Source organism: Micropterus salmoides, unplaced genomic scaffold, assembly GCF_014851395.1.
Source record: "Micropterus salmoides isolate LMB-PRFRI ecotype aquatic unplaced genomic scaffold, ASM1485139v1 Ms_hic_scaffold_5, whole genome shotgun sequence".
NCBI classification, from domain to species: Eukaryota; Metazoa; Chordata; class Actinopteri; order Centrarchiformes; family Centrarchidae; genus Micropterus; species Micropterus salmoides.
The window spans coordinates 36,320,035-36,342,246 of NW_024044237.1; the positions used below are offsets into that span (position 1 = coordinate 36,320,035).

At 44.0% G+C, this 22,212-nt stretch overlaps 1 protein-coding gene across 1 annotated transcript; it reads right to left on the reverse strand.

Annotated features, from left to right (window-relative positions):
- Positions 1–207: 207 nt before the first annotated feature.
- On the reverse strand, positions 208–1,293 carry LOC119888450 (uncharacterized protein DDB_G0271670-like). Its single transcript, XM_038699003.1, has one exon. It carries the CDS (start codon positions 1,291–1,293, stop codon positions 208–210), a length of 1,086 nt encoding a protein of 361 aa, XP_038554931.1.
- Positions 1,294–22,212: the final 20,919 nt, after the last annotated feature.

The following is a 22,212-nucleotide window of genomic DNA, read 5'->3' on the forward strand; positions in this document are numbered from 1 at the left end:
TATTGAGGAGGTTGAGCCTGCGGTGATTGATTTCCCTTCGCAGGGTCCAGTTGATACGAGCGAGTCCAGGCCAAAGAAAACAGGCCGGAGTAAAGTCCTGGAGAAGGCCCGGCGACCAGGAGGAGCAGGGGGAGGAGAAATATACAGCATCAGAAAATTGATATACTCAAGTAAAGTTCAAGTAACGTGGTGCTTTAGTAAATGTACTTAGTTACTTTCCACCCGAGAGGGGCTGGAGGAGGAGGAGGAGGAGGAGGTGGGGGTGTAGTACTGGATGGAGGAGGAGGAGGAGGAGTGGGTATAGTACTGGATGGAGGAGGAGGAGGAGGAGGAGTGGGTGTAGTACTGGATGGAGGAGAAGGAGGAGGTGTGGGTGTAGTACTGGATGGAGGAGGAAGAGGAGGAGGTGTGGGTATAGTACTGGATGGAGGAGGAAGAGGAGGAGGTGGGGGTGTAGTGCTGGATGGAGGAGAAAGAGGAGGAGTGGGTATAGTACTGGATGGAAGAGAAGGAGGAGGAGTGGGTGTAGTACTGGATGGAGGAGGAGGAGGAGGAGGAGGAGTGGGTATAGTACTGGATGGAGGAGGAAGAGGAGGAGGAGTGGGTGTAGTACTGGATGGAGGAGAAGGAGGAGGTGTGGGTGTAGTACTGGATGGAGGAGGAAGAGGAGGAGGTGTGGGTATAGTACTGGATGGAGGAGGAAGAGGAGGAGGTGGGGGTGTAGTGCTGGATGGAGGAGAAAGAGGAGGAGTGGGTATAGTACTGGATGGAAGAGAAGGAGGAGGAGTGGGTGTAGTACTGGATGGAGGAGGAAGAGGAGGAGGTGTGGGTATAGTACTGGATGGAGGAGGAAGAGGAGGAGGTGGGGGTGTAGTACTGGATGGAGGAGGAAGAGGAGGAGTGGGTGTAGTACTGGATTAAGGAGAAAGAGGAGGAGTGGGTATAGTACTGGATGGAGGAGAAAGAGGAGGAGTGGGTATAGTACTGGATGGAGGAGAAAGAGGAGGTGTGGGTGTAGTGCTGGATGGAGGAGGAAGAGGAGGAGTGGGTGTAGTACTGGATGGAGGAGAAAGAGGAGGAGTGGGTATAGTACTGGATGGAAGAGAAGGAGGAGGAGTGGGTATAGTACTGGATGGAAGAGAAGGAGGAGGAGTGGGTGTAGTGCTGGATGGAGGAGAAAGAGGAGGAGTGGGTATAGTACTGGATGGAGGAGAAGGAGGAGGAGTGGGTGTAGTACTGGATGGAGGAGGAGGTGGGGAGGAGGTGTCTGGGTCCGTCCTGTCCTCTGTTCATTACAGGTGATAAGTGCCCTCCCAGGATCCTGCATCTGGAGCTGTGAGTTGAGATCCAGCAGAGGCCTTTGGTCCGGAGCCTTTATGGGGACGTGCATAGACACCCTCATCCCTCAGCGCTCTCTGGAGACCCGGGGCTGCTTGCAGGAATGGGCCCCCTGCCGCCAGTTTCAGCGCCGCGGCCCCGAGAACAAGCCAGCACCGTGCCAATTAGACAGAGAGAATAAAAGGGACTGCACAGAAATGTAATCCATAAATAACACTCATGTCAGCTGTCGTGTTTTTACTCCCCAGAATTTTTATTTCCCAATTTTTAGACGTCTGCTGGGTTTAAATTGGTCCGAGAGAAGCTTTTGTTGGGTCGCAGCAGAACTCAGCATTGTTCTGCTGCAAATCACAGCCTCACACAGTCTGACTGACCCTCATAGCAGCTGCTGCTGCTAATGTTTGATGCTAATATACTAATGTCTGATGCTAATGTCTGATGCTAATGTTTGATGCTAATATACTAATGTCTGATGCTAATGTCTGATGCTAATGTCTGATGCTAATATACTAATGTCTGATGCTAATGTCTGATGCTAATATACTAATATCTGATGCTAATGTTTGATGCTAATATACTAATGTCTGATGCTAATGTTTGATGCTAATATACTAATGTCTGATGCTAATGTTTGATGCTAATATACTAATGTCTGATGCTAATATACTAATATCTGATGCTAATGTCTAATGCTACCGTCTAATGCTAATGTTTGATGCTAATATACTAATGTCTGATGCTAATGTTTGATGCTAATATACTAATGTCTGATGCTAATGTCTGATGCTAATATACTAATGTCTGATGCTAATATACTAATATCTGATGCTAATGTTTGATGCTAATGTCTGATGCTAATATACTAATGTCTGATGCTAATGTCTGATGCTAATGTCTGATGATAATATACTAATATCTGATGCTAATGTCTAATGCTACCGTCTAATGCTAATGTTTGATGCTAATATACTAATGTCTGATGCTAATGTTTGATGCTAATATACTAATGTCTGATGCTAATATACTAATATCTGATGCTAATGTCTAATGCTACCGTCTAATGCTAATGTTTGATGCTAATATACTAATGTCTGATGCTAATGTTTGATGCTGATATACTAATATCTGATGCTAATGTCTGAAGCTAATATACTAATGTCTGATGCTAATATACTAATATCTGATGCTAATGTTTGATGCTAATGTCTGATGCTAATATACTAATGTCTGATGCTAATGTCTGATGCTAGTATACTAATATCTGATGCTAATGTTTGATGCTAATATACTAATGTCTGATGCTAATGTCTGATGCTAATGTCTGATGCTAATATACTAATGTCTGATGCTAATGTCTGATGCTAATATACTAATATCTGATGCTAATGTTTGATGCTAATATACTAATGTCTGATGCTAATGTTTGATGCTAATATACTAATGTCTGATGCTAATGTCTGATGCTAATGTCTGATGATAATATACTAATATCTGATGCTAATGTCTAATGCTACCGTCTAATGCTAATGTTTGATGCTAATATACTAATGTCTGATGCTAATGTTTGATGCTAATATACTAATGTCTGATGCTAATATACTAATATCTGATGCTAATGTCTAATGCTACCGTCTAATGCTAATGTTTGATGCTAATATACTAATGTCTGATGCTAATGTTTGATGCTAATATACTAATGTCTGATGCTAATGTTTGATGCTAATATACTAATGTCTGATGCTAATGTCTGATGCTAATATACTAATGTCTGATGCTAATATCTGATGCTAATGTCTGATGCTAATATACTAATGTCTGATGCTAATGTTTGATGCTAATATACTAATGTCTGATGCTAATATACTAATGTCTGATGCTAATGTCTGATTCTAATATACTAATGTCTGATGCTAATATACTAATGTCTGATGCTAATGTCTGATGCTAATATACTAATGTCTGATGCTAATGTTTGATGCTAATATACTAATGTCTGATGCTAATATACTAATGTCTGATGCTAATGTCTGATTCTAATATACTAATGTCTGATGCTAATGTTTGATGCTAATATACTAATGTCTGATGCTAATGTCTGATGCTAATATACTAATGTCTGATGCTAATATACTAATATCTGATGCTAATGTTTGATGCTAATGTCTGATGCTAATATACTAATGTCTGATGCTAATGTCTGATGCTAGTATACTAATATCTGATGCTACTGTTTGATGCTAATATACTAATGTCTGATACTAATGTCTGATGCTAATATACTAATATCTGATGCTAATGTTTGATGCTAATGTCTGATGCTAATATACTAATGTCTGATGCTAATGTCTGATGCTAGTATACTAATATCTGATGCTAATGTTTGATGCTAATATACTAATGTCTGATGCTAATGTCTGATTCTAATATACTAATGTCTGATGCCAATGTTTGATGCTAATATACTAATATCGGATGCTAATGTTTGATATCTGATGCTAATATACTAATGTCTGATGCTAATGTTTGATGCTAATATACTAATATCTGATGCTAATATACTAATGTCTGATGCTAATGTTTGATGCTAATATACTAATATCTGATGCTAATGTCTGAAGCTAATATACTAATGTCTGATGCTAATATACTAATATCTGATGATAATGTCTGATGCTAATATACTAAAATCTGATGCTAATTATACTAATATCTGATGCTAACATCCGATGCTAATATACTAATATCTGATGCTTACATCTGATGCTAATATACTAATGTCTGATGCTAATATACTATCGGATGCTAATGTTTGATATCTGATGCTAATATACTAATGTCTGATGCTAATGTTTGATGCTAATATACTAATATCTGATGCTAATATACTAATGTCTGATGCTAATGTTTGATGCTAATATACTAATATCTGATGCTAATGTCTGAAGCTAATATACTAAAATCTGATGCTAATTATACTAATATCTGATGCTAACATTCGATGCTAATATACTAATATCTGATGCTTACATCTGATGCTAATATACTAATGTCTGATGCTAATATACTAATATCGGATGCTAATGTTTGATATCTGATGCTAATATACTAATGTCTGATGCTAATGTTTGATGCTAATATACTAATATCTGATGCTAATATACTAATGTCTGATGCTAATGTTTGATGCTAATATACTAATATCTGATGCTAATGTCTGAAGCTAATATACTAATGTCTGATGCTAATATACTAATATCTGATGCTAATGTCTGATGCTAATATACTAAAATCTGATGCTAATTATACTAATATCTGATGCTAACATCCGATGCTAATATACTAATATCTGATGCTTACATCTGATGCTAATATACTAATGTCTGATGCTAATATACTAATATCTGATGCTAATTATACTAACATCTGATGCTAATTATACTAACATCTGATGCTAATATCTAATGCTAATATACTAATATCTGATGCTAATATACTAACATCTGATGCTAATTATACTAACAGCTGATGCTAATTATACTAATATCTGATGCTAATTATACTAATATCTGATGCCAATATCTATATTCTATTTAATAAGTGGCTTTATCTGGGTTATATAAGACCAGATATGGTCGTCCAAATATGGTCACATCTGGTTCCAAAAAACCAAGATGGCGACGGCCAAAATGAACAGAACAGTAGTCCACAAACGAACGGGGGACGTCACGGCGGCTGCGTCCACTTCTTTTACACACTGTGAACACAGCCGAGCATAAAATGGTTAACGACTTACTAATGACGAGGAACCTGTAAAAAAAGATCACCCACGATTAATTTCTGATTGATACACAAATCACAAAGAGTGTTTGGGGGGGTCTGAGGGATCCATCAGGGCCCCAGCAGGTTAGTCCGGCCCTGATCCAAACACACACACCTGTTAAACATCAGATGTTCCTGCATTGAAACTATAATTAGAAGGACAGAAGAAGAAGAGCCGTAATGACACATGATTACTGATAAACATGAAATAGTTGGAGCCAGCCGGCCTCCTCGTCCGCCGTCCAACACCTCCACCAACATCCTGCAGACCCCCCCCCACCCCCACAGACAGATGTTAGAAACATTACGAAACACGGCCAACAATAAAAAAGAGCCGGAGTAAGTTTTCCAACAGTGCAAACAAAAGAATGTTTTAATGGTGCTGCTTTAAGAGGAAAAATGTTGGACTGCTGGAGAAATTCAATTACAGTGTGATTGAGTGTTGACATTTCTGAGGCCGTAAGACAGGAAATTCATTAAAAGCAGCAGAGCAGCCTGGGAGGGAAACTCCAGCGGCTGTAAAAGAATCCGCCGGTCCGAGGTGATTATAGAACGGATCGTTGCTCGGGTCAGCACCGCCGCTCCCCGCTCAGCCAATCCTGGATATGCAGAGGCTCCAGAACCACCGCGCTCCGCTGTATTGATTGAAAATAATCCACCTGGGACTCAGACTCACATCTGCACTCAGGGAGGAGGTGGTGGAGGGGGTGGGAGTGTTTCAGGAATAATGTGAGGCATTGATTCTGACACGCATGCTATTGTAATAAGCTAATCTGGGAAAGAAACAGTCATGAAATGCAGCAGAACAAGACGGCCATTTGTAAGCAATTTATGACGGCGGCTAATCATTACGGCGAGGTTAGGTCAACTGCTACGGGACGGCGAGAACCAGCCGCGTGGCTTTTTCTTCCTGCTGCACTGAATCAGGTTGCAGTTTTTTCTTCCCACAAACAGGATCTTTGACATTTTCTGGGTTTATCAGGAGAGAATTTGTTCTTCTGTTTCCAGGACATGATTTGTTTAAAGAACGCGTCAGATGAACGCGGGAGGAGCGTTTGTGATGAAACCAAGCAGGAAACTCCGCTGAAGAGGCTTAAAGCTGCATCCTCTCTAGCAGCCAGCAGGGTGACGACTTAAACCTGCGTACTCTCTAGCAGCCAGCAGGGGGCGCCTTAAACCTGCGTCCTCTCTGGCAGCCAGCAGGGGGCGCCTTAAACCTGCGTCCTCTCTGGCAGCCAGCAGGGGGCGCCTTAAAGCTACGTCCTCTCTGGCAGCCAGCAGGGGGCGACTTAAACCTGCGTCCTCTCTAGCAGCCAGCAGGGGGCGACTTAAACCTGCGTCCTCTCTAGCAGCCAGCAGGGGGCGACTTAAACCTGCGTCCTCTCCAGCAGCCAGCAGGGTGACGACTTAAACCTGCGTACTCTCTAGCAGCCAGCAGGGGGCGCCTTAAACCTGCGTCCTCTCCAGCAGCCAGCAGGGTGACGACTTAAACCTGCGTCCTCTCTAGCAGCCAGCAGGGGGCGACTTAAACCTGCGTCCTCTCCAGCAGCCAGCAGGGTGACGACTTAAACCTGCGTACTCTCTAGCAGCCAGCAGGGGGCGACTTAAACCTGCGTCCTCTCCAGCAGCCAGCAGGGTGACGACTTAAACCTGCGTCCTCTCTAGCAGCCAGCAGGGGGCGACTTAAACCTGCGTCCTCTCCAGCAGCCAGCAGGGTGACGACTTAAACCTGCGTACTCTCTAGCAGCCAGCAGGGGGCGCCTTAAACCTGCGTCCTCTCTGGCAGCCAGCAGGGGGCGACTTAAACCTGCGTCCTCTCCAGCAGCCAGCAGGGTGACGACTTAAACCTGCGTCCTCTCTAGCAGCCAGCAGGGGGCGCCTTAAACCTGCGTCCTCTCTGGCAGCCAGCAGGGGGCGCCTTAAACCTGCGTCCTCTCTGGCAGCCAGCAGGGGGCGCCTTAAACCTGCGTCCTCTCTAGCAGCCAGCAGGGTGACGACTTAAACCTGCGTCCTCTCTAGCAGCCAGCAGGGGGCGCCTTAAACCTGCGTCCTCTCTGGCAGCCAGCAGGGGGCGCCTTAAACCTGCGTCCTCTCTGGCAGCCAGCAGGGGGCGCCTTAAACCTGCGTCCTCTCTAGCAGCCAGCAGGGGGCGACTTAAACCTGCGTCCTCTCCAGCAGCCAGCAGGGTGACGACTTAAACCTGCGTACTCTCTAGCAGCCAGCAGGGGGCGCCTTAAACCTGCGTCCTCTCTTTATCACCGTGAGCTTTACAAGCAGTAGCCAGATTTTTTCTTTGCCCTGAATTTTGCCTCTCAGGTAACACGGCCTCACCTTCCTGGGCCGGATCCTGTTCTCCAAACTTACAGAGTTGAAGGCGCGTCCCCGCCGAGGGTTTAGGCCTGTCCCGCTGTCAAATCATCAGGTGCATGAGCGCTGTCTCGCAGACTTTTTGAGTCTTTTATGAATAACTTTCCACAAGTCTGCATCTCTGGAAGCCTTTGCCTGAGGGAGTTACCCACAGTTCATAGCACTGTGACGTGGAACACGGGGCTACCAGGGGGAGGCCTGCATTTTAAAAAGTGCGTGATGCTGTTTTGATAAACGAGTAAATTTATGGGGGTAAATTGATTAATAGGGCAGTGATGGGGCAGTGGATAAGACACATGCCTTTGGTGTGGGAGACCCCAGGTTCACACTTAACCCCTCGTTGCTCCAGAGGCGTGCGACCTCTGACATAAATAGCAATTGTGAGTCGCTTTGGATAAAAAGCTAACTGAATGTAACGTAGATTTGATTGTTTGAAAACGACCTCTCGTCCTCAGGTAACATTTACATAATGTTGGAACACGTTCACATCGGACAGTCGGTCCCTTCAGGGCCTCGGCCGTGAAGAAAGTAAAATCACACGTCCCAAACCCACAACTGTTCTGGAGCAGTCAAGGTAACGTAACGCTGTGCCGCCCCATTAAACTATTTCAGGCCTCACACACTCGCACCAGGTGACGTCTTTGGGATTGAGGTTAAAGGTTGTCGGGAGGAAGCCTGCAGACGCGACTCAGGGCCTGACTCCTCTCCAAATAACAGACACAACTCTCTGTAGTAAAGCTTCATTACAGGAACTGGAAATACAGTTTTCAGATGATACAACAATATTTATGAAAAAGTTTCAGGTCTCTGTGAAAGAAACTGCAGCACTTATTATTATAAAAAGCACGGTAACCATTTCAATCATAATTATTTGCTAGATGATATAAATATATTTATGTGACTTGTTTTGCACGTTTTAAACTACTTGTTTTGTTGGACTTTCTGTTTTCTTGTTTTGAGGACGTTTGCATTCGTCCCAGCAGCTGAACACTTCAGCCATTTATTCCTTACTTATAAACGACGGTTTCAGATGTTCTTTCAGCTCGTTAAACGCTCCTCTGACGCCTCCAGTCACAACATTTGCTGTTACAGCTGACTCTGCTCAGCGGGGGTCCTCTGGGTGCTGTGCAGCCCGCCGGACGGAGTTTTACTTTCAAACCTTCAGACTCAATTCCTGCTTATTGTGATATCAAACACTGCACTGACTGGAGACACTGTATGTACCGTATATTCTCCTTATACATGGTATATATTGTATTCATATTGAGTCACAGGCCAGAAGAAAGGGATGAATTCAGATCTGCGTCTAAATCTAATTATCTAACTCAGGGTTTCACACAACTTACAGCTTTATACTCGTCATAGAAACACAGGATTGCAGAGTGATCCTCCTCCACGCTACACACAGAATAGAACACATGAATAAAAGAGTCAATAAAGAAAGAAATTAAAAGGGAAAACATGCATATTCTTATTTATGCATTTCTTCTCCTCCCAGCAGCTTTAAACACTTTCTCAGTGCTGTGATATAAACACCTGACCGTCCCTGACAGACGTAAATAAAGACTAAACCCTCCACGACCTGCAGGGAACGCCGTCCTCCTGTCCGAGTGTTCACCGCTCCCTGGACGCAGGACGACATCTGCGGCGTCCAGCGCTCACAGATCTGTCCATAAAGACCTTAACGTCCTCGCCCGCCACCGGGCTGTTAACTTGTTAATAAACCGTCATCCTTCGTTTCCTTCACTAACTGCACTCCGAGGGCCCGTTTGAGGCGACCCGACGGCAGCAGGTACAAGACCAGGACCGCGGGAGGAACCAAAACTCTGGAGGAGTTTATTTAACGGTCATCTCTGTACAGAACAGCTCTGATTAAAAACTACTTTCTGTTTTGCTCTGAACTCCACAAGTCTGATTTCTCCGAAACACGGTGTGTGCACTGCAGGTGTTTAACTGTTAACACTTGAGTTTTCATAAACCCTCAGAGTCCTGCAGCCATCTCCAGGTGATTAAAAACAGGCCTATTTCTAAATAAATGAAGCTTCTCTCTCTCAGTTTCGATGCCTTCCAGCTCAGAGAGGTCAGACTCCCAGCCCGGATTCACTCACAACTTTGAGGCAAAATAACAAAAAAGTAAAGAAGAAATCCTCAACAAATAATGTTTTCTACCTGAGAGCGCTTTCAGTGGGGTTAAAAGAAATCCCTGAAAACAGGAGCATCCCGGGGTAATGAAGCAGCTCATGAATATTCTGTGTGGGGCTTCGCAAAAAGTCCACTTTTTCTTATTTTCTAATTGACGGAAAGTTCAGACAATTATTTATTTATCGCTGCTATTCCTCGGCGTTCCCTCGGAGGCCGAGGAAAAATAAGAGAGGGGTGTGTTGTGAGAGGAGGAGCCGGGCGGCCGACAAACCCTAAGACCTTGTAAAGATCGCTCCTAACAGATTTCTACCGAGGATTTGTGAACTCCATCTCGCCTAATCACAATGGAGCCTATTAGTGCTTGACATTTTTATCCGGCAGCCAAAGACTTCACATCTCGGCTGCGGCGGGGGCTAACGGTAGCGGACAGCTCGGCGCGGCAGCCGGGGGGCCGGCCGGCGCTCCTCCTGGGTCCACCTGCAATCCAATACCTGAGCCCCGGCGCCCCGGACGCATTGATTTCTTGTCAGCCGTAGAAGTTTTCAGCCCGGGATGCGGGCGAGGTTGAGGGGGGGGAGGGAGCGCTGGGATAAGGGGTGAGAGAAATCTTAATTAAGAGAGGGGGATTTACTCGACCTGGCTGCAGCTTCTTTGGGGATCCGGTCAATGAATCATACGGAGGAGGAGGAGGAGGAGTGTGTTTTCTGCTGAAGATTAGAAAGAGTGACAGGCCGAGCGCGCCGTGATGTCGAGTCTTTCCTCTCCTGTCGATTTCTCTCTGTCTTTACGAGGGGTGAAGGTGGGGCCTCGGGCAGATTTGCACTGGTGAACTCATTACAGAGTATTACCCGCTAAGAAAACACTTCGCCGCTCTAATTGCCCAATTTAGGACTGCAGGTGGTCGCGGCGGCCGGCAGTCACTCACACCTTTTTACAGTTTCTCTCGGCTCTCGCCTCGCCGCCGACCTGAGCGCTAATAACAAACACGTGATGCCTTTCGCAGACGGAGTCAGAAACTGCTTTAAAACTGCATCAGGACAGACGGCGGAGAGGCTCAGTCAGTGATTTTAGGCACAAAGGAGCAGCTGATGGAAAAGAAACACTTCTACCCATGAAGTGAACTTCCTGTAGAAACAGTGAGGACATGATCGGCCCCCTCCAGGAGCTAAATACCACATAAATTAGTCTCTTACCTTTCACTGAGTGCAGAAACCATCTGAACGCCGCAGGCAGGTAAACTCACACTCTGTGGCCTCTGCCGGTTTTCAGACTTGTGTCCCTGCTGGCCACCGTACTCTCTCTTTCTCTGCTCGAACCCTGAATAAAGAAAGTGAAGCTTTAGAAAGAAGAAGAGGGAAATTAAACCTGAACAGTGAGGATCAGTTTCGCCGCACGTTCAAGCTCAAGTAACAAGAAATATAAGAAACACGTTTTCAGGTGCGAGAGCAAAAGCTGTTTTTATTGTTTCGCCAAAATTAGAGCTGCAGCTGATTCTGAATCCACCATGTAGACCTTTCAGCCCCCTTTAACCAGCCACCGGCGACCATCTGAACATTCACATTTTGACACAAGCAGAACGTGCGACTGTTCAGGTCACAACATGGCGGCGAGAGGGAAGAAGAACAAGCAGCCGCCGGTGTTTTTATTTCTATCACAGCTCGGTCTCAGTCTGGACCACATGAAGCCACAACAAACACGGCTGCAGAAATATTCCAACGGATCAACTGAGGGCAGAAAACCACAGCCTGAAGCCAGTCAGAGGCAAAGGAGTCAGTTACACCGGGGACGCTGGGGATTTGTTCTCCATCAGTTTATTGAAAGCGTTATTTGTTAAAAATGTTCTGAGGAATATCCTGCAACAAGAAATGTTAACTAAGAAATTAAAACGCTTTGAGAAAGGTTTACTTGCACAATAAGAAAACATGAAATGCAATTTAAATATAGAAGAAACAAATGCAGTGTCTAAAAAAGTAACTTCAGCTAAAAAAATAAGCTGATTACTGCATCATATTCTCATATATTTAAATGTTTTGGCAGCAGCCAGTTTCTCTTTATATAAATAAAAACATTTCCACCATTAATTGGTGCAGCAAATGTCTCCAGAATGCAGGAAATTAAGTGTGATCAACATTTTGTGGACCCCCCACTCATATATTTCTTTAAAATGGTGTTAAAATATCTTCTCGTCTTGTTCTCATGAGCCAATCATCACAGCTGTAATCTGAGTCCTGATGTTCCCACCGCTCCATCACAAAGCCACACCCTTGGTCTGAGGTGACCAGTTAATGAGCTGAACCGTTTAATCAGTGTTACTTGTTTCTGAGGAGAATATTAACACAATCGGAGCATCTCTAGATAAATAAAACAGTAGTGGGTCGAGGTCTTCTTGGATCAGAGACCAGGACCAGAGTCGGGCCAGCTCCTGATGAATGGCAGCTCCGTATCCACTGTGTCTGTTCAGGTCCACTGCATTCTGGATCGGGTCTAATGATCCTGGGGTCGCTGCCGGATCAGTTCCAACGTTCTGGATCAGTGAAGACTTTTGCTAGTGGGCATTTTAAAGACATGTTTCCACAGACGTGAGTGTGTTTGAGTCTCTGCGTTGGAAACCACACTCCACAGAGACGCAATTAGCTCGTTGAGCTAAAGCGCCGCTCGGCCCGCAGCTCAGGCCTTTAATCCAGCGGGTCCATGATGTCACTTCCTGCTGGAAGAGGCGTGTTTGAACCCAGACGAGCAGGAAGCTTTGTCCCACAGCCGGTGTGGAGTCAGAGCGCTAACTGGTGTTTAAGGGTTTAACTGGTTCCTGTGGAACCACAGAAACAACTTTAACTGGAAACACTGAGAGGTTTCACACACAGGACCAGCAGAGAGCTGGAAACATGCTCCCAAATACTGATTCAACCCGCTGATTGAAATCAAGACACGTGATGTTCACTGTCTCAAAAGTGACTACAGCCCTCACATGTCTGAAAATGTGTGATTCTATCTGTTCATGTTTAACACTGAAGAAATGACCCTGTGCTCCAGTGTAAAGTAGTGAGCGTACAGCTTGTATAACGGTGTAAAGTAGTGAGCGTGCAGCTTGTATAACAGTGTAAAGTAGTGAGCGTGCAGCTCGTATAACGGTGTAAAGTAGTGAGCGTGCAGCTTGTATAACAGTGTAAAGTAGTGAGCGTGCAGCTCGTATAACAGTGTAAAGTAGTGAGTGTACAACTTGTATAACAGTGTAAAGTAGTGAGCGTGCAGCTCGTATAACAGTGTAAAGTAGTGAGCGTGCAGCTCGTATAACAGTGTAAAGTAGTGAGTGTACAACTTGTATAACAGTGTAAAGTAGTGAGTGTACAACTTGTATAACAGTGTAAAGTAGTGAGCGTGCAGCTTGTATAACAGTGTAAAGTAGCGAGCGTACAACTTGTATAACAGTGTAAAGTAGTGAGTGTACAACTTGTATAACAGTGTAAAGTAGTGAGCGTGCAGCTTGTATAACAGTGTAAAGTAGTGAGCGTATAACAGTGTAAAGTAGTGAGTGTACAACTTGTATAACAGTGTAAAGTAGTGAGTGTACAACTTGTATAACAGTGTAAAGTAGTGAGCGTGCAGCTTGTATAACAGTGTAAAGTAGCGAGCGTACAACTTGTATAACAGTGTAAAGTAGTGAGTGTACAACTTGTATAACAGTGTAAAGTAGTGAGCGTGCAGCTTGTATAACAGTGTAAAGTAGTGAGCGTATAACAGTTTAAAGTAGTGAGCGTGCAGCTTGTATAACAGTGTAAAGTAGTGAGTGTACAACTTGTATAACAGTGTAAAGTAGTGAGCGTGCAGCTTGTATAACAGTGTAAAGTAGTGAGCGTACAGCTTGTATAACAGTGTAAAGTAGTGAGTGTACAACTTGTATAACAGTGTAAAGTAGTGAGCGTGCAGCTTGTATAACAGTGTAAAGTAGCGAGCGTACAACTTGTATAACAGTGTAAAGTAGCGAGCGTACAACTTGTATAACAGTGTAAAGTAGTGAGTGTACAACTTGTATAACAGTGTAAAGTAGTGAGTGTGCAGCTTGTATAACAGTGTAAAGTAGTGAGCGTACAGCTTGTATAACAGTGTAAAGTAGTGAGTGTACAACTTGTATAACAGTGTAAAGTAGTGAGCATGCAGCTTGTATAACAGTGTAAAGTAGCGAGCGTACAACTTGTATAACAGTGTAAAGTAGTGAGCGTACAGCTTGTATAACAGTGTAAAGTAGTGAGCGTGCTGCTTGTATAACAGTGTAAAGTAGTGAGCGTGCAGCTCGTATAACGGTGTAAAGTAGTGAGCGTGCAGCTTGTATAACAGTGTAAAGTAGTGAGTGTACAACTTGTATAACAGTGTAAAGTAGTGAGCGTGCAGCTTGTATAACAGTGTAAAGTAGTGAGTGTACAACTTGTATAACAGTGTAAAGTAGTGAGCGTGCAGCTCGTATAACAGTGTAAAGTAGTGAGCGTGCAGCTCGTATAACAGTGTAAAGTAGTGAGTGTACAACTTGTATAACAGTGTAAAGTAGTGAGTGTACAACTTGTATAACAGTGTAAAGTAGTGAGCGTGCAGCTTGTATAACAGTGTAAAGTAGCGAGCGTACAACTTGTATAACAGTGTAAAGTAGTGAGTGTACAACTTGTATAACAGTGTAAAGTAGTGAGCGTGCAGCTTGTATAACAGTGTAAAGTAGTGAGCGTATAACAGTGTAAAGTAGTGAGTGTACAACTTGTATAACAGTGTAAAGTAGTGAGTGTACAACTTGTATAACAGTGTAAAGTAGTGAGCGTGCAGCTTGTATAACAGTGTAAAGTAGCGAGCGTACAACTTGTATAACAGTGTAAAGTAGTGAGTGTACAACTTGTATAACAGTGTAAAGTAGTGAGCGTGCAGCTTGTATAACAGTGTAAAGTAGTGAGCGTATAACAGTTTAAAGTAGTGAGCGTGCAGCTTGTATAACAGTGTAAAGTAGTGAGTGTACAACTTGTATAACAGTGTAAAGTAGTGAGCGTGCAGCTTGTATAACAGTGTAAAGTAGTGAGCGTACAGCTTGTATAACAGTGTAAAGTAGTGAGTGTACAACTTGTATAACAGTGTAAAGTAGTGAGCGTGCAGCTTGTATAACAGTGTAAAGTAGCGAGCGTACAACTTGTATAACAGTGTAAAGTAGCGAGCGTACAACTTGTATAACAGTGTAAAGTAGTGAGTGTACAACTTGTATAACAGTGTAAAGTAGTGAGTGTGCAGCTTGTATAACAGTGTAAAGTAGTGAGCGTACAGCTTGTATAACAGTGTAAAGTAGTGAGTGTACAACTTGTATAACAGTGTAAAGTAGTGAGCATGCAGCTTGTATAACAGTGTAAAGTAGCGAGCGTACAACTTGTATAACAGTGTAAAGTAGTGAGCGTACAGCTTGTATAACAGTGTAAAGTAGTGAGCGTGCTGCTTGTATAACAGTGTAAAGTAGTGAGCGTGCAGCTTGTCTAACGGTGTAAAGTAGTGAGCGTGCAGCTTGTCTAACGGTGTAAAGTAGTGAGCGTGCAGCTCGTATAACGGTGTAAAGTAGTGAGCGTGCAGCTCGTATAACAGTGTAAAGTTGTGAGCGTACAACTTGTATAACAGTGTAAAGTAGTGAGTGTACAACTTGTATAACAGTGTAAAGTAGTGAGCGTGCAGCTTGTATAACAGTGTAAAGTAGTGAGCGTATAACAGTGTAAAGTAGTGAGCGTGCAGCTTGTATAACAGTGTAAAGTAGTGAGTGTACAACTTGTATAACAGTGTAAAGTAGTGAGTGTGCAGCTTGTATAACAGTGTAAAGTAGTGAGCGTACAGCTTGTATAACAGTGTAAAGTAGTGAGTGTACAACTTGTATAACAGTGTAAAGTAGTGAGCGTACAGCTTGTATAACAGTGTAAAGTAGCGAGCGTACAACTTGTATAACAGTGTAAAGTAGTGAGTGTACAGCTTGTATAACAGTGTAAAGTAGTGAGTGTACAACTTGTATAACAGTGTAAAGTAGTGAGCGTGCAGCTTGTATAACAGTGTAAAGTAGTGAGCGTATAACAGTGTAAAGTAGTGAGCGTGCAGCTTGTATAACAGTGTAAAGTAGTGAGTGTACAACTTGTATAACAGTGTAAAGTAGTGAGCGTGCAGCTTGTATAACAGTGTAAAGTAGTGAGCGTATAACAGTGTAAAGTAGTGAGTGTACAGCTTGTATAACAGTGTAAAGTAGTGAGTGTACAACTTGTATAACAGTGTAAAGTAGTGAGCGTGCAGCTTGTATAACAGTGTAAAGTAGTGAGCGTATAACAGTGTAAAGTAGTGAGTGTACAGCTTGTATAACAGTGTAAAGTAGTGAGTGTACAGCTTGTATAACAGTGTAAAGTAGTGAGCGTGCAGCTTGTATAACAGTGTAAAGTAGTGAGCGTGCAGCTTGTATAACAGTGTAAAGTAGTGAGTGTACAACTTGTATAACAGTGTAAAGTAGTGAGTGTACAGCTTGTATAACAGTGACCCTTCTGCTCCTCCACCTTCTGTGACTGTCGACAAATTTACGTAAAATTTGTTTTATCAAGGATCACAGAGGTGCGTTTGACTTCATGCAGCGATTCGCAGCGCTGACTTAACGTGAGGCGTGCTGGTTAGGAGTGTCGTCCAACCTTCGCCGGTGCTGCAAAACGTCACCATTGAAGGAGCAAGACGGCTGCAGTTTTCTGAGACTGGTGACCACAGTTGCTTTTCTCTGGCTGCGCCAAGTTGGAGCCACCTTTTACCTGATCAGATGCTGCGAAATCAGCCACCGCTCTGAGCCATAGAGTGTATAAAACAAGCCCACGCACTCTACGGGAGGCGGGGGAGGGATGTGTCTGACACGACCGCAGTGTTTTTACACCCCTGCAGCAGCAGTCTTTTTGATCTCAGATACACAATTGAAAATTCATTGCCACGTGTTTGACGTCATCACCGTCTGGTCGGGTAGCCTGCCGCTGAACATGTAGTTTTAGGGAACAGATGGTCCCAAACGTCGATTACAACTCAAACCCCCAACGGAGGGCGCTTCACAGAGACGAGCAGCGATTCTGTAACAGTGTGGAAACTTGGTGCTGCAGGCCGAGGCTCAATCTAAAAGAGCTGTATCTTATTTTCATGCTGTTCATGTGCGTAAGGCTGCATCCAGCCTACTACCATCTCGGTCCACTCCAGCATTTTAGCTGCATATCAGAATCTGTCTGTATTAAAACGACGATCATGTGATCGTTCACCTACACTGAGCATGTGCGTGCCGGTGGAAACAGGAAGCAGATTGTCTACTCTGCAGCTAAAGAAGAAAGTTCCACTGGAGACGAACGCAGAGCAGCGATGGTGAAGAACCACAGCAGAGATTTCTCTGCACGGAGCGACAGCGAGATGGAACACGGGAGGTCAAAGAGGCTGTGGCGGCGGGAAACAGAGACCTGCAGAGTACAAGAGTAGAAGTGTTGTTTACGCAGTACTGACTGATCAGAGCCAATCAGGAAGCCAAACATGAGCGTCGTTTCCACCTGTCAACACTAACACGCTGCCCCGGAGTTTAAAACCACAACAGGGTCAGCAGCGTTTTCACACTTCAACGTTTTAGTCTGGGCAGGAGGCGTGTTAACAGGAAGGCGTAGGAGAGTGGGCGGAGCCTGAGACATCAGAGAGTCGTCTGACTTCCTGTTGATGTTGATGTTTTTGTCTTTCCGTCTACTTTTCTTAATATGTCACACATCATCCAGCGTCTGTAAACAATAATTTAAATATAATGAAAAAGCAGTGAGGGAGCAGGAGAACGGACACCAACTCAACACGTTCACAGAAACATGATTCACGACGTCTTAGAGTTCAGAGACCAAAAGAACCAAAGTGAGTTTCAGCCGTGAGTGAAGACAGCAGAAGAGCCGTGAAGCCTTCAGGTCGGAGCTGCCGGCACTCTTCACCTCACGACCGTAAATCCTAAAAGGTGTGTCGACAGGTGAGGCCGGTGTTTACTGGTGGACACACGGACGGTCGCACGCAGACACTGAAACCTGAGCCTCCCCGCTGAGAGGATGGGAGGAGTCATTACATGCACGATCAGCGTGTTCAGGCATAAATCCACGGAGGGTCAGGTAGACGATGAAAAACCCGCCGGTCGCTGTCGAGGTGGATTTACAGCCGCTCACCTCAACGCTTCTTCCATTAAAACCCTCTGAATGTACTCTGAGAGCTACAGGACGCCGCAGAGCGCCGCAGGATTTATGAAAGGAAATAGCACAGGGCTTTTTTCTCTTTTATTATATTTTCCAGGGGAAAGTGTCACGTTCCAGCGCTCGGTGGGAACTGGACACAGGAAGCAGGCCGGGGAGCCGACGACAACATCTGGATGTGATTTCAGAGAGAGGGCAGTGAAATATGAAAAGTGAAGCAGCGACACAGAAACCTCAGCTGGAGGGTCAGAGAGGCACAAAGACTTCACTTCTGTTACCAGCAATAAATTATTCTGTACCAGAGGGTCGTAACCTTTCGTAATCCTTCATGTGCAGTCACAGTGGTGGTATTTCAATGAGCACAGGAGGTACTTGTACTTTATGCTACTTTATACACTGCAGTACAGAGGGAACTTACTTTTTACTGCACTTTATTTATTTTAGTTTAAGGTGTTTTGCAGATTCAGATCAATAAACCAAACTAAAATCAACCTAATGTCTTAATAAAGTTAGCTCCGCCTTTAATATCTGCAAGATTAAAGCATAAATAATTCTAATCCATATTATTCTGAAATGGACCAGTCTGCATAGAGTACTTTTACTCAGAGGTTGAATAAGTACTATAATCCTTTACTAAAGTAAAAGTGCCAGTAGTCTCTGAAGGTTTCATACTTTAGAGGTTGAAGCAAAAGGAATTAAAAGTACAAATGAGAGGAGAAAATGTTGGAGGATTCATTCCCTCAAATTAGTAATATTTCCCTCTAAAATGTAGAAGTCAGTCTTTTAAAATAGTGATTTATAAAATCAATATACTTAATTTGTTCCATAATTTGCCTTTGAACGTCTGGGTCGGGCTCTTTGTTTGAAAACACTAAATATTTGTAATGTTTCTGATCTGGAATAAAAAATAATAATTAAGTCGGGAAGTCATTAAAAACCCATTTTGATCTAATGCTAATCACTTGAACCTGTTTCAGTTTATGCAGTTTAATTTGCTTTTTGAAACATAATTAGTAAAAACCTTTGCTGCCCTGCTTTGTCTTCACTCGCCTGGAGATGAAAAGCAGCTCTCGGTGAAGTGGAGTCACCCGAGAAGCTGAAGTGAAAAGAAAAGAGAGGGAATATTGAGCAGCTGACGGAGGTTAACAGGTTTTCCACTGAGCGTGTTGTCGGTTTTCCCGCCTGTGTTTCATCATCGTGTTCACTCTGGATCTTTAATATCGGCTGTCACCGGGGAACGACACAAATATGTACCATCATCGTCTGAGGCGATGAAGAAATGAAGAACACAATAACATCAAAAGAAAACAAAGTGTTGTGCTCACTTTAAAGACAACAGCAGGAGGAAAAAAAACGGACACTTTACAGGAAAACAGCCGTGTTCATTTCCATATTAGATGTTGTTGAACCTTCGTTTAAACCCCTGAGGTGTTCGCTCCCCGGAGGATCCCTCCACGTCGGAGGGAAAGGAAAGAAAGACTTGGCCCTCCAGAGCTGATTGCCTCTTTGTTTCAGCGTCTGAGAGGTTTCTGTTTTCTGAAAATACAGCGTCTGATCGGATAAATCACGTTTCAGTCTGGTGTGTTCTCTGAGTCCGAGGCTGAGGTTCCCTGAAGGCACCGCGCACTGTTTTCTCTGCCTGATAAGAATAACTGAGCTAATATTTTCAATATCCAGCCTCATGCAAGACAAACATTTACAGTCGCATGTACATTTTCTGACACGGAGCTCGAAGCTCTCAGAACCACGTCGCAATAACATATACACAATTACTACAAACTGAATACTGTGTACTCGTGTTGACAGAGCGCCAGTACAGCTGCAGGACCTTGAAGGTTTTAAAAGTAACTGAGATGATTTTAGGGGTCCTTGAAAGTGTTGAAGGGGTTTTTGATTTGGGGCCCTTGAGGAGGTTTTAAGGGTCATTTTAAAGGGTAGGTTTAGGGTTCAAGCTGTCCTACACTGAAGGGGTCCTTGATGAGGGTTTTGTGGGTCAGTGCCAGTCAGGCGTTGAGGAAGAATTTGGGGTTTTATTTCCTTGTTTTTATGGGAGATATTTCAGCTCCTCATCACCGTAAAAATATCCGTACAGGTCGATGATGCAGCAGCTTATTGTGACCATATTTAGGTTTTTTTTGTATAAGCAGCGATGTAGTCTGTGTAAGGTCCAGTGAACTCAGGAGACCGAGGTCCGAGTCCCGAGTGGAAGAAAGCCAAAGGTGACATGTTTGAAGTTAAATATCATTTTGTAGACGACTTACAGAATCTACTTATTTTAACCCAAACCACCATCTAACCAAATATACCACCGTTTCACAATGTTTGCCACGTGTTCGACATAATGTGACTGAAGCCCGCTAAACAACCAGCGTCTGCAGGTCGCCGTGCTGTTCAGGCTGCACGACTTGCCGTCTTGTAACAGGAGTCTTGAAGTCGTCGCGGCGTTCACAGTACGTCGCTGATCGGCGACAGGAGGTCGCACTCTACACAAGCTGACTCAGGCCAGAACCAGATTTTTATTTGCATGGACCAATAAGGAGCTGGGACTGTTACTGAATGGAACACGGGAGGTAAAAGAGGCGGAAACAGACTGGGAGTCGTCGCAAAGTAAAAACGGCGACATGCACAGTACAAGTGTAGGCTGTGAGGGTTATTTGCACGATACAGAATATTAAAATAAAAATACCAAATTAAAAACTGTGTCAGCAGCATCGTGTTTCTGCTCTGCATGACTTATAAGAGCCAATCAGAGAGCCGAGCGTGAGCGTCTGTGTCATCGTTGCTAAAGTCCTCTGTTTTTGCCCGTCCGCTCTAAAACGCTACCCGGAGTTTTAAAACGAAAAAACGGTGTCGGCAGCGTTTTCAAACTTCTCCGTTTTAGTCTGGACGGGAGGAGCAAACGTAGCAGGAGGTCTCCGCTTCAAAACGAGGACGCAGCAGTGTGGACGGGTCTCCAAACCACATTTAGTCAAGAAGACACACGAGAAAAGTGACGTGAAACAGTCATTTCACCAAGCGAAAAAAGAATCTGGGTGAATGAATGGCCATTTGCCCCCGACCACAGCCCGACTGTCAGCGAGCTCAGCGACTTACAAATCAGGCTTAAAATCGTGTCGCGTGAACTCAGCATTAGGTGATGTGACTAACGGGTAGCTAGTTTTAACTCTTTACTCGCTCGACCCTCGTGAGCACCATCTGCCTGTAGAGCCGCTGGACAACAGTTGCTTTCAACCCTTGTTGAAGTTCAGGATTAGTTTCTAGAGAGAATACATTTATAATAAAAAGCTGACTAACACTATCAGACAAAATGAGACCAAACAAGAAAACACAATATTGGCTGTAACCATAAAAAAAAGAAAAGCTTATTAAATAGTATTAGTTTATAGTATATTAGCTGAATATCTTATTTGCACATGTATTTGTTAAGGAGAGGCTCTTGCTCAGCATCACAGTTTATTGATCACACTAACATTTATTCACTCCTGACGACGGTCTGGAGGGATCTTCTTTTCTCAGCACTTAATCCAAAACTAACTTACGACAGGAAGCGAAGCTACAGAAGCAGATCTGTTTTTCTGTGTAAGTGAAAAGCTGCGTGGACTCGGACTGTTGATGCTCTCTGCAGGGTCTCGTGCTCCTCCACTGCTGCTGGCTGTACATTAAATCCAGATTGCACCTCAGAGACCTCGGAGAACAATGTTTCCATAACACAAAAAGAAAAGTCGCCTCTTTCTGGATGTTTTTCTTTAAAAAAAAAAAAGAAAAGAGAGAAAGCTCTGACTGCTGTCAGGGTTCCTGCAGACGGAAAACTCTCAGAGAAGTCGGGGAATCCCTGAGGAACCACAGCGAGGAACATGAACCCCCCACCACAAGAACCACCACAGCGGTCCGCGGGGTCACATGAGGGGTCGACTCGGTCCTGGATATGTGGAGGTTTTTTTATTCTTTGGTTTGAGGAGAAGAAATGCAGCAGCGTTTTACACCCCCCCCCCCCAAACCCCAGAGTGAGATCAGAGTGTATCGGGGGGGCATTTCGGAGGCAGGGATCCGATTTTGGATGAAGCTGAGTGTCTGGAAACCTCCGGACCGACCGGATCTGTCTGAGGAAACTGTGAGCAGGAGACAGTGGTGACGGCCGCCGGCGCCCGCGTGTGTTTACTGCTCGTTTATCCAGTAAAGAAAAATCAGACACATTAAATATTGAAATTTATATTTGGTTGAGAATAAATAAATTAACAATTTATTTGAAATGAATACACTCCGCAACCGATGATTATTATTGTGTTATTTATTTGCATTTTTTTTTGGTGGGGGTGGGATGAGGAGC

Excerpts from the sequence above, each read along its gene's own strand:
- LOC119888450 (XM_038699003.1), bottom strand. The coding sequence starts at position 1,293 with ATGAACAGAGGACAGGACGGACCCAGACACCTCCTCCCCACCTCCTCC.